The 16,052-nt window shown below is 33.7% G+C and overlaps 1 protein-coding gene and 1 long non-coding RNA gene across 3 annotated transcripts; one reads left to right on the top strand and one right to left on the bottom strand.

Annotated features, from left to right (window-relative positions):
- Positions 1-10,849: 10,849 nt before the first annotated feature.
- LOC108601664 (casein kinase II subunit alpha) lies at positions 10,850-13,328 on the bottom strand. 2 transcript variants are annotated; one of them, XM_017989565.2, is made up of 3 exons: positions 13,214-13,328; positions 12,438-12,661; positions 10,850-12,354 (listed from the first exon to the last, which is right to left on the bottom strand). In XM_017989565.2, the coding sequence occupies exon 3, from the start codon at positions 12,237-12,239 to the stop codon at positions 11,229-11,231; it is 1,011 nt and encodes a 336-aa protein (XP_017845054.1). In that variant the 5' UTR covers positions 12,240-12,354; positions 12,438-12,661; positions 13,214-13,328; the 3' UTR covers positions 10,850-11,228. The 2 variants fall into 2 exon arrangements, with proteins under 2 accessions (XP_017845054.1, XP_017845055.1); XM_017989566.2 differs by having other exon boundaries at positions 13,218-13,328.
- Positions 13,329-15,662: 2,334 nt separating this feature from the next.
- LOC117134696 lies at positions 15,663-16,041 on the top strand. The gene is made up of 2 exons (XR_004458799.1): positions 15,663-15,813; positions 15,873-16,041. It is a non-coding gene; the product is annotated as an uncharacterized LOC117134696 (long non-coding RNA).
- The last annotated feature ends 11 nt before the right edge of the window (positions 16,042-16,052 follow it).

The following is a 16,052-nucleotide window of genomic DNA, read 5'->3' as shown; positions in this document are numbered from 1 at the left end:
ATATTTGTATAAAATGATTACGTAATCATTGTCCAAACCCCCTCCCTCCTCATGTAATCAAACATAATCATTTCCTTCTAAAAACGTAGGCAGACAACAACGCAATGAACTTTGGCGCAGCCAACTTTGTGATACAGGAAAGATTAATTGTTAATGTTGTGTGCCATAAATCTCTAAACACAGCTGTTGCAATAGCAAAGCATGTGTGTTTGAACGTGCTAACTTTTGTGTGCAATTTATAAGTACATCAAAAACTAGCAAATACGCGATAAAAGTGAAATTTTTTAAATGCATTCAAAGTGTTAAACTCACTCTTGCTGTTCCCAGAATAATGAGAAATGCGTTGGCTGTCTTACAAATAAAAAATTTCATTATGTCTCAGTTTTTAAAAGAGATTCAAAATGAGTCCAGAGGAGCCCATCTATGAGACTTACTCTGTTTTGTAGATTATTTAATTCTCTTTTAAACGGATATAGTTAGAAAAGCCAAGAAGATTTGTGTGGCAAATGGCGTGAAACGGTTCGGAAAAACACAAGGGAGGGTTTTTTCTAATTTTTTCACAGCTACCATACCTGAGACAGAATTAGAAATTCAAAGAAAGACTTTAATGGATGAAATCAAAAAATGTTGCTATCAATTGAGCACAATGTGATAGCATTATAAATCAAATTTTAATTATTTTAAAGCAGTGGCACGCCCATTGTCGTCAAAAAATAAACTAAAAAATTATTTTAGCATGTGTTATATTATTTTGACATATTGTTTTAAAATTAAAAAAAAAGTTTTTTTTACCTAAAAGGGCGGTGCCACGCGCACAATTTTTTTAGCTAACCGAACTGTAGCTAACCGAACTGAAATATCTTGCTCCGTTCTTGTTATTTTGGGCTCTTTATAATTTTGGGTTCAGAAGCTGGTCAGATTTCGCATAGTGCTCTGTTCGCAGTTACGTTTGCATGGTCTTTACGGAACTCATGTGCATGAAATATTTTCTGAGGGTTCTCATATTTTCGGCATAGGTCGAAGCTTGTCTATCCTTTTTTGTTTTAATTTTTCCCTTAAATATTATGATTGTAAATCGGGTTGTTTCAATTTTAAATTCGGATATTAGAGTTGGGGGAAGGGAAAAAAGCGGAAATACGTCTTACGCTTACTAAATGTGTCACTGTACCCATGCATTTAAAATACAATATTCTTATACAAGAATCTCTGACACGGCCACCCTGACAAAGCACACGTCCTCGTGTGGTTCTATATGATCTAATAAATTACATTTTCATTACATTATTCACTGTATTGATTTTGATATTTTTTTAATCTATGTGACTATACATTTCCATCTCATTTACAATGTCGTCTAGTATTACAACATTCTATTGATCCCCGCCATAGCACGCCTCTGCTGCTATGGTGCGGTCACTGTTTCAGATATTCTGCAAGCCCCGCCATAGCACTTTTACTTACTACTTTTAACATTCTCCGACTCGGACATTCTGACCACTTACACATCCCGTATAATACAAAACAGAAACTCTTAAAAACATTCGCTTCCAACTTTATTTAACAAACTTCGCTTAGTTATTAGTTACAATCTTTCATTCTCTTAGATCAAAATAATAAGATACCAAATTCTCTCTTATTTTAACAATATCTTTTTCTTTAAATAATCTCATTTTCATTTTTATTTAAATAATCAATGTTGCGCTAGCGACTTGTCGCTGTATTGTTGCGAGTCACGATTTAACGCCTAAATATATGTATGTTGGAAAGCCACGAGAATTTCTTTATAATACTTATGTAGATTTATTACTGCCTTCTGCAGGTTTAGTTTTACTTCAGGTTTACAAGTAAGTTCGAGTATATGTACATATGTTTATACGGGATGGCCGGTATATTTAGTTAACACTAAAGCGAATAGATTGCGATCGACGATCAAAAGGTAAGTGAGCTCTTACTAATGAATAATTAAAGACACGGCCGTATTAATTATTATTAGTAACTAAAGTGATTAAAGCGATATGCCAAGCGGCGGTATGACCGGCTTGAGAAAGCGAATAAAGTTCGACTTGTTAGTTGCGACGATCCATTGTAAGTGTTTGGAGAGAATTATAGGCCTTATAATTCTTAGAGATAGATAAGGTCATAGAAGATTAGTGATAGCGAGAAGAACTTAATTAGAACGCACAAAGAGAGTGCGAGCTTTTATTAGTGCAGTGCCAAATGCACGCACAAAGAAGAGACTGCGTAAGTGCAAGCGCAAAAGGAGAGCGCGTGAATACAAGCGCAAAGAAGAGAGCGCTCGAGCTTCTTCAGCGCTGTGTAAAGCCAAAGTGCGAGCTTACACTAGATCAGCTATTCGTAGCTGAGGAGTCACATTTATTGGCCTTGCATGACCAAACAATCAAATTTTTATTTACTTTTCTTAAGTAACCTAATTTTAATTATTCTTTAAATAACATAATTTTCATTTTATTTTCTTAACCGATCCAGGTACCGCCTCGTAACATCGACAGCACAGCAGTGCCACACTGGTCTCTACAGTCTTTTTCATCCGTATACTTTACTAGTGCTACACTAGTCACTACGGTCTTCTTCACGCGTTTCACTCTCACCAATGCCACATTAGTCATCACGGTATTCAAACGATTCATCTAATGAACTTATTTCTTTTCTGTCGATATCCAGTTCGCTTGGTACCTGTCCTTCTGGTATTTTTCGTAAACTTTCGTGAGGATATTTATACTGTCTCTTGCTTGTTAAGGACATCAAAGTGTACCTGTCTTTGTTTACCAATATCAACTTCTCTCTCCTCATCACAAATAGGAACTAAACATAACGTTCGTGAGAACTTGCCTATTAATACTTCTAGAGGACTTGATTTCGTAACTCGATTAACTGTACAATTCAATGATAACTGTATGTTCCCCAAAGCGTCCTGCCACGACCGATCGCTAGATTCAACTACCGTCAACAAATTTTTCAAGGTAATCATTATTCTTTCAATCTTTCCATTGGCGCGACTAACACCAGTTGCTATTAAATGAAGCTTAATTTTCTGTGAGGTACAGAACTCGACAAATTTCGCTTCGGCACAGCTTCTGCCTTGGTCAGCCGCTAAACGAAACAAACAAAGCTTCTATATACCTGTTAGCATCAAGTTTAAAGGTATGATAGAGATGCAAATATTTCGTAAAACCATCAACCTGAACTATGATGTATTCTTTCCGATCGCTTTTGCCACTTATTTTGCCGGTAATATCTATGTGCAACGTGTGCCAAGGCCACTGGCTTTTGGTTTGATTTTGACACCCTACCAATAACACAACTATCTACGAACTTTCTAACCTTTTTTGCCATGCAGTTTAACCAGTAATGTTCATACACTTTGTCGAGAGTTTTCTTTCATCCAAGATTCATGATTGAGTCATGAACCTAACTTATGACTAACCACCTAAACGAACGTGGTACAATAGGCAAACAACGAGTCTTGGAATTCCTCTGAATTTTCCGATATAATATTTCTGCTCTCAATTCGTAAGTCTTCGCCATATCATCGGAGAGATCATAATTTTTAGCTTTGCTATTATTTCCTTAATGTCCTGATCACGCTGTTGTTCAGAAAATAGCCAGCTTTCAGAAATTTCCGTTAAGCTTATCCTCTTTTCAACGTGTTTATTGTGAGCCGACCTAATCTCAGGAATAAGCGGGTTTCTAGACAAAAAGTCTACAGCGCCATGCGCCTCCCTTCCCGATATTGTATTACGAAGTCAAACGTCTGTAAAAACGACCTCGAACGATAAACCCTAGGCAATAGCTGTAGCTTCTTTTGCAACGCTTTTAGCTAATTGCAATTTGCGTATGCGTATCAAATATAATCAACACTGGTTTTTGTGGCCATACAGTTATTATTTTTAATCGTAACAAGGTCGATGGTTTTCATTGACGTAAGTCATACATACATACCTCAAGCGTCTCCGAAAATTTCGCAATGCCGGAAATAAGAATGCTTGTATCTTACGTGCGTTGGGCCTAATTTCTCCATTACTTATTTGATACTCTATGTTTGTTTTGAGAAAAGAACATTTGGTTACGTTGAATGAAAATTCAGATTAATACTTCTAGTACCATACACGATCGATCTACGAGCCCAAACCACTTTTAATTCATACGGTAACGATATTTTGGAGTGTGTCATTTTCAATGCAATCATTAAAAAGGTTATTTTATTATCTTCACTTCGGTATATAACAATATATATGTTTTATATAAATAAACCTGAAATATAACTAAACTATAACTCCAAAATAATGCACAAAGCTCGTAAATACAATGCAAAAACGAATCAATGCAATTATTAAAAAATAATGAACACAAATAATTTACTAAATAATATTGGGTTCCGTACAATTAATAATGGTCACATAATGTCTGATGCCACAAAAAAAACTAGCTTTATTCCAAAATAGACTTAAATCATTTATTATATAAAACATGGTATTTATTATACCCAAAGTGAAGATAATTTAAAAATAACCTTTCTAAGAGTTGCGCTCTCATTCGTTGCATTAACTGTTAAAATTTTGACTTATTTACCCTTTGCAAAGCATTATACAATTTTGTATCATTTCCTTAACATATAAAATGCAATGCCAAAGCATGCAAATGCTATTCCATCAGTGCTGCTGTGCTATTAAATATACATGTCATGAGACGCAGTTTTAAACTCTTAAACTTTAACGACTCTCAGTTTTGACCTGCTAACTCTAAAAAAAACTAATTATCTAAATTGTAACTTCCAGTAACACTGTTACTCCGCTTACTCTAGCATAGTTATAAATGATGACGAGGCTGGTTCCGTCATCTAAAATTGTTAGAAAGATTGTTAGGTCGCCGCCCACTCTAAGCCCTTATTAGCAGTTCCTATAAGGAAACAAGTTTTTATTTCTAGGCTTCACCCGGATATTTTGGTTGAAGATGTAACTGCTTAGCAAGCAAAGATTCCTAGCCCCTTAATAACTGTAGAAAAATTAAATTTAAATATTCTAGACAAATATCTTCATTTAAATTAAACGTGCCACCGGAATTATTCGACTCTATTTGTTGTAGTTCTTTCTGGCCACAAGACTTGCTTATTTAAGAGTTTACGTTAAAAAGTAAAAGCAGACCAAGTGTATATAAATATAAAATCGCGATACTTTAAAAAATATAAGCGTACAGGGAATAGTGTTGATTTTTCACGATATTCAACTGCCAAGTCTAATTTTATTTTATTAATTTAGTAATTTAAAACAGAGACTGTAATCATTATAAGTTTTTTTTAAAAAAATTACAACTTAATGATTATTTTTATAATCTCACAGAATAATGATTAATATTAAGTTATATTTTAAAACTCAACCAGTAATCATTATGGCTGAGCAAAAAAATATAATTCAAAAAATAATGATTATTTTGTGAGTTTTATTTTCCGCTCAAAAATAAAACTCAAGTTACTCTTACAACATTTTTATAGAGATTATTCAATATATATTCTTGTTCCTTAGGCCAAGACCAACAAACAAAAAACAAAAAGAACAACAAAAAATTAAATTTTTAAATTAAAAAAAATTTTTATTTTTCAAGTCATTTAATGTTGAATTTATTTGTTTAATTTCACAAAAAGCAATTTTTGCAAAGAGTTTTGCGAGAGGTTGCACCACAGATCGGACAATATTAATCTGAGGAGCAGAAAATGCCCTTTCAACGCTAACTTGTGTCGCCGGAACGCAGTGTACAACTCTGGCAAGTTGATATAAATTTGGGTATTCATACTTTTTATTTTCCCAATACTGCATAATACTGAATGACTTCCTAAATCCGATTGAGGTAGCTTCAGGTGACAAATAGTTAATGGCCATTATCAAAATAAATTAAAAATGGCTTTTCTTGAAATAGATAATTATAATCCAAGGCAATTGATATAAATACTGATATTATGCAGTATTTGGAAAATAAAAAGTATGAATACCCAAATTTATATCAACTTGCCACAGTTGTACACTGCGTTCCGGCGACACAAGTTAGTGTGAAAGGCATTTTCTGCCCCAGATTAAATATTGCCCGATCTGTGTCCAACCTCTCCACAAAACTCGTCTCAAAAATGCCTTTTGTGAAATTAAACAAAATAAAATTCAACATTAAAGACTTAAAAATAAAATTTTTTTAATTTAAAAATTTAATTTTTTTTTGTTCTAAAATGTTGGTCTTGGCCTAAGGAACAAGAAGATATATTGAATTGTTCTATAATCTCTATAAAAATGTTGTAAGAGTAACTTGAGTTTTATTTTTGAGCGAAAACTCACAAAAAATCAATTATTTTTTGGAATTATATTTTGTTGCTCAAGCCATAATGATACGGGTTAGTTTTAAATATAACTTAATATTAATCATTATTTTTAATTTATTAATAAAATAAAAAATTTATAATAAATGAAAAACATAGTTTAAAAAATATAAGCATACAGGGAACATTGTTGATTTTTCACGCTATTCTACTGCCAAGTCTAATTATAACTTATTAAACTTACAACTTTACAGCGATTACTTATGTCGTTGCCGGCTTCAGTTTGCTTATGATCCTAAACAGTTCTATAATTTTGTAAATTCCAAACAAAAATCTTCTTTAATACCCAATTCAGTTACATATGAAAATACGACGTCAAATAATGATCAGGCATCAGCCGATCTATTTGCAGACTTTTTTTCAAACAACCTTATTCAGTCACTAACGACTCATCAATTCCCTATCCTTATAACGTACAAAAAGCTAATTTTATTCCAGAGCCTGTGATTACCGAAGAATTGATATTGCGTGAACTAAATTTACTGAAACCTGTGTTCAACTCCAGGACCAGATACCAGGTTGCGTACTTATTGTTAGATATTGCGCCGGTTCCATATACTTAATTTTACATAGACTTTTATGCATTGTCCGTTAAATCTTGCTCATTGCCTTCAGTCTCGAACGAATCATTCATTATTCCGTTACATAACGAATGGCCCTAAAAGTCACGTAAACAACTATAAGGTATTCAAAATTGGTCTCCTACACCTAAACTCTTTAAAAAAAAATTATTACATCTCAACTTATGCATTTCTGTAGTTCAAGCATATCACCTTATCAGCACGGTTTTGTTAAACAAAAGTCTACCAACACCAACTTACTTGAGTTTTCTTCAAGGGTGGTTAAATCTTTGCAAAACAAAATGCAGACTGATGTTATTTATACTGATTTTAGTAAATCATTCGATTCCGTTAATCACCGTTACCGTTAAACGTTCTAATGTATGCTGATGATGTGAAGCTATACCTATCGTTTAAGACATGTCAGGTATACTTATGCAGACAGATCTTGACCCTTGTCAATTGGTGTAAATACAACTTATTAAAACTTAACTTTCTAAATTAAATAATCCTTCCATAGACATCGCCCTCACATAGTCGAGTACCCACATTGATCATTACTGCAATAGATACAGAAAATGACTTAGTTATTCTCCTTGATTAGTGCTAAAGTTTGACAAGCATGTTTCTCTAACTGTCAGTAAGGCAATTCCTGCAGTTCTCAGCTTTATCAAAAGATGAAGAATTTGATCACCCTTACACAACTAAATTACTTTACACCTCTTGTTCGTCCGATTCTGGAAATAGTCTAACTACCAGAATAGTATTGAATCTGTCGAACAAAAATTTTTATTATTTACTTTGTGAGACTTTAACTGGGTTCCAGGAATTAATCTACCATCTTATACTAATTAATCTCCCATCGTTAGCTAACCGCCGTATTATGTTAGGCGTCGTTTATGATTAAATTTATTAATGGGGAAATTGACTCCTCATACTTGTTGAGTCAACTTAATTTCTCACTTAACGTTTGTACAACTAATTATTCACTGCATGAACCACTTCGACAAACTTTACTCTGTTATCAACACAGAGGCCTCTGATTGTATTACTATAAAATCTATTTTAACTTTTTTAACAATTAATAATTTACTAAAAGATTTATTTTAACTTATCTAAAAACAAAAACATAATTTTAAAAAATTTTTAAATTTAATTTTTAATATTTTTTGTAAGGAAAAACTGCTGCAGAATCTCACAGATTTTTTCTGTCTTAGGAGATAATAAACTATCGATTCAAGCCGCTAAACAATGGTTCATGCAATTCCGAAGTGGTAATTTTGTCACCGAAACACCCATGCCCGCCGGACGATAGTGACGGATTAAATCATAGAAAAGATCAATCGAGATGGTCATGTACCTATTAGAGGCTATTAGAGAGATCACAGAGAAGCTCCAACTAGGCACTTAAAGTCGAAAGAAAGAAAAAAGAAGCTAGATGTATGGGTGCCTCATGAGTTATCACAAAATAAACTTTCGGACAGTGTTTCAATCTGCCTATCTCTGCCGCACCGTAATAAACTCGACTTATTTCTGGACCAATTGGTCACTGGCAGTGAATAATGGATCACATATGACAACCCCAAGCATAAACTATCCTGATGGAAGCTCGGTGAGTCGTCTCAATCGATGACAAAGCCAGGATTGATGGCTAGAAAGGTTTTGCTGATTATATGGTGGAATATCAAAGAAATTATCCATTATGAAGTGCTGCCCTATGGCGAAACCATTAATACTGACCTCTCAACAACTGGAGCAATTAAAGATCGAACTGGAACAGAAGCGGCTAGCCATGGTGAAACATAAAGACGTAGTGTTCATGTGACTCGTCACAAGCTACGGGGGCTTGGTTAGAAAGCTTAAATGCATCCACCAGACATCCAAGCCCCAAGCTATTGCATTTTTTTTTTTTCAAAATTTTTTTGATGCTAGAAATTGAATTCAAAAGATTCTTGTAAAAATCGACTGGCTGAGTTTATTGCCCATTGGATTAAGGACTTATTCAGGAGAGGCATATAAATATTACCGTCAAATTGGTAGTAAATTAACGAAGAAAACATAACAACTAAAGTTGAAGGTACTCGCCAATTAAACATTTGTTATTAACATATTGGTATCAATGAAAAGGTCTTCAAAATCCCTTTTTAATGATACAAAATATGTCTTAGCCCATTGTATACACGTTGAAAAATTTGAATTTAAAAAAATACTGGTTTTTGAAACTTTTTTCCTAGATTATTGAGAATAAATATAGGGATGCAAAAAGTTGCTGCAATGAATATTAATAGTAACTGCAAAAAAAAATTTATAACATCTTTTTGCTTATATTTTTTATGATTCTTTGAAAAAAATTCTTTAGTATGAGAAGAAGGAAAAATTAGTCACTTCTCAAACACAATAATATTTTTCAAAAAATCATAAAAAATATAAACAAAAATATTTTTTAAACTTTTTTTGCAGTTACTATTAATAAAGATAGAGGCAACTTTTTGCATCCCAATATTTTTTTTTTAATCTAGAAAAAAATTTAAAAAACCTATGTTTTACAAAAGATTCAATTTTTTAATGGGTACTTAATGGGTTAAGACAAATTTTGTACCATAAAAAAGGGATTTTGAAGACCTTTCCATTGATACCAATATGTCAATAACAAATGTTCAATTGTCGAGTACCTTCAACTTTAGTTTTATGGCAATACTTTTGACTACCCATGTATATTTATTAAATTATTTTTACTAATATATTTATTTACTTTTGTTGTATATGAATTATGATGTTAGATTAAATAAATATATAATATATATATATCTCCCTGTAATGTTAATTATGTTATTTTTATACACTTTTGTATTTTTATGAAAAATGGGAGCTGTGCAAATGTATGTAATAGCGAAAAGCAAGCGTGGCAGACCTCATAAAGTATAAATATTCTTGATAAGCATGACAAACTGAGTAGATATAGTCATGTCCGTCTGTCTGTCCGTCTCAACAACTATAAGAGCTAGATCAATCAAATCTTGTATGAAGGTACTCTTATACCCGAGACAAATCACTTTTTTTCTATATTTTTCCCTCCCCTCTCCACAACAAATCGAAAAGAATGATTGATTAAATATTGTGGGTGTAACAATATTTAACGGAAAAGTCTAAAATAAATAACAAAAACGCTCCGCCATTTGCTCGACCGATGCGGACAATTTCAGAACGATCGACATGTTATCTATATAAATATTCAATATAGACAGCGGGGTGTGCTTGCGAACGTAGTCAGCATCACTGCCGGCGCTACAGTGAAAATGAGATGTGACGCGTTAGCTGCAGCTATGGTTTGTTTTCATGCGCTTGTGAGTGAGTGCGTGTGTTTGCTACGATGCCTTAGTCAACGTGTATATAAAAGTTGGTTGCGCCCAACATAAATCCGCCCACTTGTGCATTATAAATAAATATGTATATAAAATATAATATTAGTTCCACTCCCAATTTAACTTTTTAATCAAAAAGTATTGATAATATATATTATATTTCAAATTTTAGCGCGATATATTATCTCAAAAGTTCGGTAAATCGGCCACAACAATTCGCCGTATGAGCGAAACCTGAAGTGATATTACATCTGACTAATTTTGTGTTGCAAATGGTTCTGATATTACCCAAAAGGTATTTAGATAAAACGCGACATATCGCACAAACAATTGCACATGTTATTGCTTTGATTCGGACACTTCCAATATACTTTACACAATTGTTAAGAATTGGTGATTTATTTGATTATATTTATAATTATTTGTATAAATATAAGTTAATGTTAATGCAGCTTGATGTTTTTATTTTATCATGTGTTTGTATGAGTGTACACGTTATATTTGAAATTATTTTTAGACTTGTATGTAGAATTCAATATTTTTTATTATTTTCTTATTAATTGTCAATTTCGGATTGCAAAAACTATAAATTTTTTTAATATCCCCAACAGAAAATATTACATTTCTATTGCTCTAATTGTAGTGTGGTCTGTGTGACTTCTGTATGTGTCTGCTAAGAACAGCCTGTATAACTTTTATTCCGTACTACAAGTCGATGCGCTTTTATTGAATGTGGTCTTAATCTTATTGGCTTTCGCACATATAGTTTTTGTTGTTGATTTATATGGTTTATAACATACAACTGTCCTTCAGACTGTTCAATTATGATTAAGTGCTGCTGATGCTGGTGACGCTGGGGTTACTGATGTTGTTTCTCTGACAGTAAAGGTTTTATTCATATTTTACTTCACGATGTGAATCCTCTCTCTATTGCTGGCTGTTTGGATTCACCTGACCGTTAACGATCGGTAAAAAGTATGGGTGCGCCATTGCCTCTCGGGCCGTAAGGCGGTCCACATGATCATAGCGTAATAATTTATCAAGGAAGTCTAATGCTTCCGGTGACACCAGATGTTGATTATCAGAGTGAACAAACCGCTCCCACCTCTTACGTGAGTGACGTTGCAAAATATCGTGAAATCGCGGATCTAGATCAATATTATATTTATCCAGATACGCATACAGTTCTTCGGTGCCCAGCACCTTGGCAATGCGCACTAGTTGATCATAGTTATCGTGACCATGAAAAAAGGGCTCCTTGCGAAAAATCATGGATGCAAGCATGCATCCCAAAGACCACATATCAAGTGAATAATCATACATTTGATAATCTACCAGGAGCTCAGGGCCCTTAAAATAACGTGATGCGACGCGTACATTATACTCCTGTCCCGGATGATAGAATTCAGCAAGTCCCCAATCGATAAGACGCAGCTTTCGATTCTCGTGATCAATCATCACGTTATGTGGCTTCACATCACGATGCATTATGCCCATGCTATGACAATAATCAAGCGCCTTGAGCAGTTCAAACAGATAATATCGAATTTCATAATCTGTTAATGTTTGGTACAGTTGCTTAAAGTCTGTATTATTAACGTGCTCGAAAATCAGTGCTGGTGTACGGGACACAGGGTCCTTGACAACAGCTAACAGGGTTATTATGTTGGTACCACCTCGTAAGTTTTCCAAGATTTTGATTTCGCGCTTAATCTTCTTTTTTTTAACTGGCTTTAGTATTTTAACAACACACTTTTCAGTGGTTGTTATGTTGATGGCCTCAAACACTTCAGAGTACTTCCCACGGCCTAGTTTGCGAACCAACTGATAGTCATCCTGGTTGCCCCAATCGACCACATAATTCTCATAATCCCAGTACTCGTCTGGTTTGTGAGCGTTCACGTCTGTATAAACACGGGCGGCGCTTGGAAGTGTCATCTTTTTTGAATTTTTGTCCACCGTCTGATCCTCACCCGATATACTTTTCTGATCAGTTGATGATTCTGTAGTACTGGGATGCGCCCACACAGCAAGGTTGAAATTGTAAAATTGGCTAAAACGAAAATCGATTAAAAATTGCTTTTAAATACTAAATTTTTGTTTAACTAAATTATTACAAATACAAAAATTACAAACCTGAGATGAATAGGATGGCTATAAATTAGCTTTTGTGGATTGCACTGTGGTCCCTTATGGGACCCACTTGACGTTGCAAAAGAATGTCTTGAGCTGGAGCTTCGGCCTTTTCCAGAGTTCTTGCGGCCCAAACCAAAGAATGTCCCCAAACGCGGCGGACGTAATTTGCAACTTAACGCAAATTGACGACAGACCACGACAAGCACGTTACCTTTAATATGGAGCTGTAATTTATGTAATGTAAGATGTATTTATATATAGTTTTTATTTTTTTTTATAAGCCAAACAAAAACACCTTTTATTGGATAAATTTTATGCCTTTTTATATGTATATACAAGCATATATATTTGTATGTTGGTTGCTCATCTGTACAAGTCATGCATATACATATCTATTTACATATACATATGTATGTTCGCAAGTATGCACACTCGTCTTCATATGGCAGTAAAGTTATAGTAATGTTTTAATATATCAATTTGAACATACATCTTAAAAACCATTCATATTTTAACAAATATGAGTCCTAATTTAATTTTATCACTTCACATTTATGGAAAAATAGATAATTAAGCTAGTTGTGTCACTGGAAAACACAAATACAGCAAGATAAAAATTATTTCGGCGTAAAAGCGGAACGTTTTTCACCATTAACCAATATATGATGGTTTATTACAAATTGTTAATAAATAACAAGGCTATTACACATAAGTTTTTGTTACAATATACATATGAAAAAAAGGTTAAGTAAGAATTATCACTTTTAAGTACTTACATACTTTATGGCAGACAGCGTGGATGACGTGAAAATTTCCTTATTTTCGTTGATGAACCGATATCACGTATTAATAGTTCTTTGAACTAGATCAACTGCTTCTGCACTAACTTACATCTATGCGCATAAATATTTTATAAAAATTTGTGTTTAAGAATACACAATATATTTAAGCCAATGTGTTCATTTATATTCTGCAATTTTTTGATATTGCAAATATTATTAGTTTTGTAACCGACAACTTTTTTACCAGTGAAGGATAATCGAAAAATATATCGTTTAGTGCTTAATCTATAAGTAGTAACTGCTTATAGAACAGGCCAATTTATTGTTATTATTATCGATACATATATTTTTAGCTAGAATTAACAATATTCTAAAGCTGTAAATAAATCGATTACTTCTTTCTGTACGCTTATTCTTATACTGCTAGTATGTTGAAACACAATCTATAGTAGGCCACATCAATAGTGACAAATAATATTTTAAGTCATCGACAATAATTAATAGCATGACTTTTTTCTCACATATTTAAAACAGGTGCAGCGCTAAATGGCGTGCTGACACCTTATTTTCTGTGTGTGTGTTGGTCTGGGTCTAACATAACTATAACACAGCTTAAATACCTTCCCATAAAATATTTATAGATTTCACAACGAACTTACATTAATGGTCTTTCACCCTTAACTAATGGATTAATATATCTGCGTATGCTGATTTTCGATAGTATTACCAAGTGTTAACTCTAAGTAAAAAAAAAAAACACGACAACTACGCACAGCGGAATAATTTATATGTATAAATAAAGAGTGGAAAAGAAATCACTCGATATGCCACAAAATTCTGAGCGATTTAATGTCTGTCAGCTGATTATGGGCGGTCTCAATTTATAAATTATTAAACAGCGGAAATAAATTTTAGTGAAATTCAAACGAAAATGAAAATGCTCTCTGTTCCTTCCCTATGTGGAAGTGCATCGTCTGACTGAAAGGTGATTGAAATCTTGTCTTGCTGAACAAAAGAAGTCAAAGGTTATTCAAATGCACATATTTTTAAACGATAACAATGATTTAAATAAATTGGATATGTTTTCATAAAATTCATGTCAACCAACAAGCCCTTATAAAAATCACTATCTGCTATGCCACAAAAATCACAGCTGATTTTGGTTTAAGTAGAAAAAATTCTCTATAATAAAACAGTAGGAAACACAGAACTTACAGAGATTTAAGTTCTCAGTTTTAGTTTAGTTACTTGCACAAAACGAAAATGGCAATAAGAATATCATTCTTATAAAAAAAAAGTACAAATATTTGTTTAGTCTTGCAAGACCAATATATGAGCTCCTCAGCTACGAACAGCTGATCTAGGCCTAATATCGTATTTTGGCTTTGCACAGCGGTGAAGAAAGCTCGCGCGCTCTATTCTACAATATTACTTTCTATATACAATATTACTTTCTTTATACAATATTACTTTCTATATACAATATTACTTTCGCAATGTTTTTAAAAAAATTCTATAATTAATATTTATAAATTTTATTGAGCGAAAAATATAATAATTTAATGCGCCAAGTTACCATAAGATCAATGATTTATCTCTTGTTTTTACTTTTGATTTGCAAATTGCATATGTAAAGAAATTATAGATACAAATTATTCATATTGATATATAGCGTTGGCCTTTTTGATCAATAGATAAATAATTTAGACTGTAGCCAAGAATCAGCGTACCAGCGTACAAAAACATTCAAAGTAGAGGTGGAGAACAATCGATGGCACTATCGATGGCTGGGCGCTATCGTGCCACCATCGATGGTAGCAGAGACGCTCGATTGTGGCCTATCCACTCTAAAGATTCAATAAAGAAACGCCTTTCCATTTATGAGGAAAGGACAATCTGCAGATTGGCTACTATACTATATCCACGCTTTAAAAAAAATGGATTCCAGCAAAGATCAAACGGTGAGCAAGCATCCTCACTTTTTGAAAATGAACTTGTAAATATCGCTGTTAAAAAAGCTTCAATTAGTCTGCCCGTCGTGAAGGAAACTAGCTCCCAGGACTCATAACAGAGAACGGCAATTGTTTGTGCGGCGCACAAGCAGCGCACAAAACACCCAGAGAGATCCGAGAAAAAGTCCGTTGTGTTTTTACCCACAACGTAGCAAGCGCAAAGGAAATGTCCGCGAGTTCGATCGGCTAGCATATAAGCATAATGCGAGAAACAACATCGCTGCATTCTCGCCTGTCTGACATGCACGACGCGACGCGACAGCAGGAGCGAAACAGAAGCACTTCAGAAAATATTTTGACCCTTTTCTTGTGTTTTGCTTCGGGAAAGAATTGCCTGTGCACAAAATGCTGCTGAAATCATTTTTTCTACGCACAAGTAATTGCATTGTGGTCTGATCCACAATTTCGCTTGTGTGTGGCAGTACTACCATGGTGTACGCGTTGTGTTTTTCGTGGTGCGTGCACTCTTGCCGTTCTCTGACTCATAATACGTTTTTTTTTGGATGAGTCAGCCTTGGAAACGCCCGAGTGGATGCCATTTTAACGAACAGGCAATATTTCGAGAGGGCAATTGCCAGTCAAGTATGTCTGAAAAACGAATTACAGGTTCTATATAATTAAATATATTACTTTTATTTCAGGTGAATCAAACTGACTTTCCGGCGATAAAAAGCCTCTTTTTCAAATATCTTTGCATTCCCACTACGTCCGTTGAATAGGAGAGAACATTTACAAGGCAATGTGAACTCCCTTTTATTTCTCAACTTAAACTTTTGGCAGAAATAAATAAACAACAATAATAAACAATAATTTTCTCTCAA

The sequence above is a fragment of the Drosophila busckii genome, chromosome 2R (assembly GCF_011750605.1).
Source record: "Drosophila busckii strain San Diego stock center, stock number 13000-0081.31 chromosome 2R, ASM1175060v1, whole genome shotgun sequence".
Taxonomy (NCBI): domain Eukaryota; kingdom Metazoa; phylum Arthropoda; class Insecta; order Diptera; family Drosophilidae; genus Drosophila; species Drosophila busckii.
The sequence above is the reverse complement of the archived record's forward strand: the minus strand, read 5'-3'. Positions and strand labels throughout refer to the sequence as shown.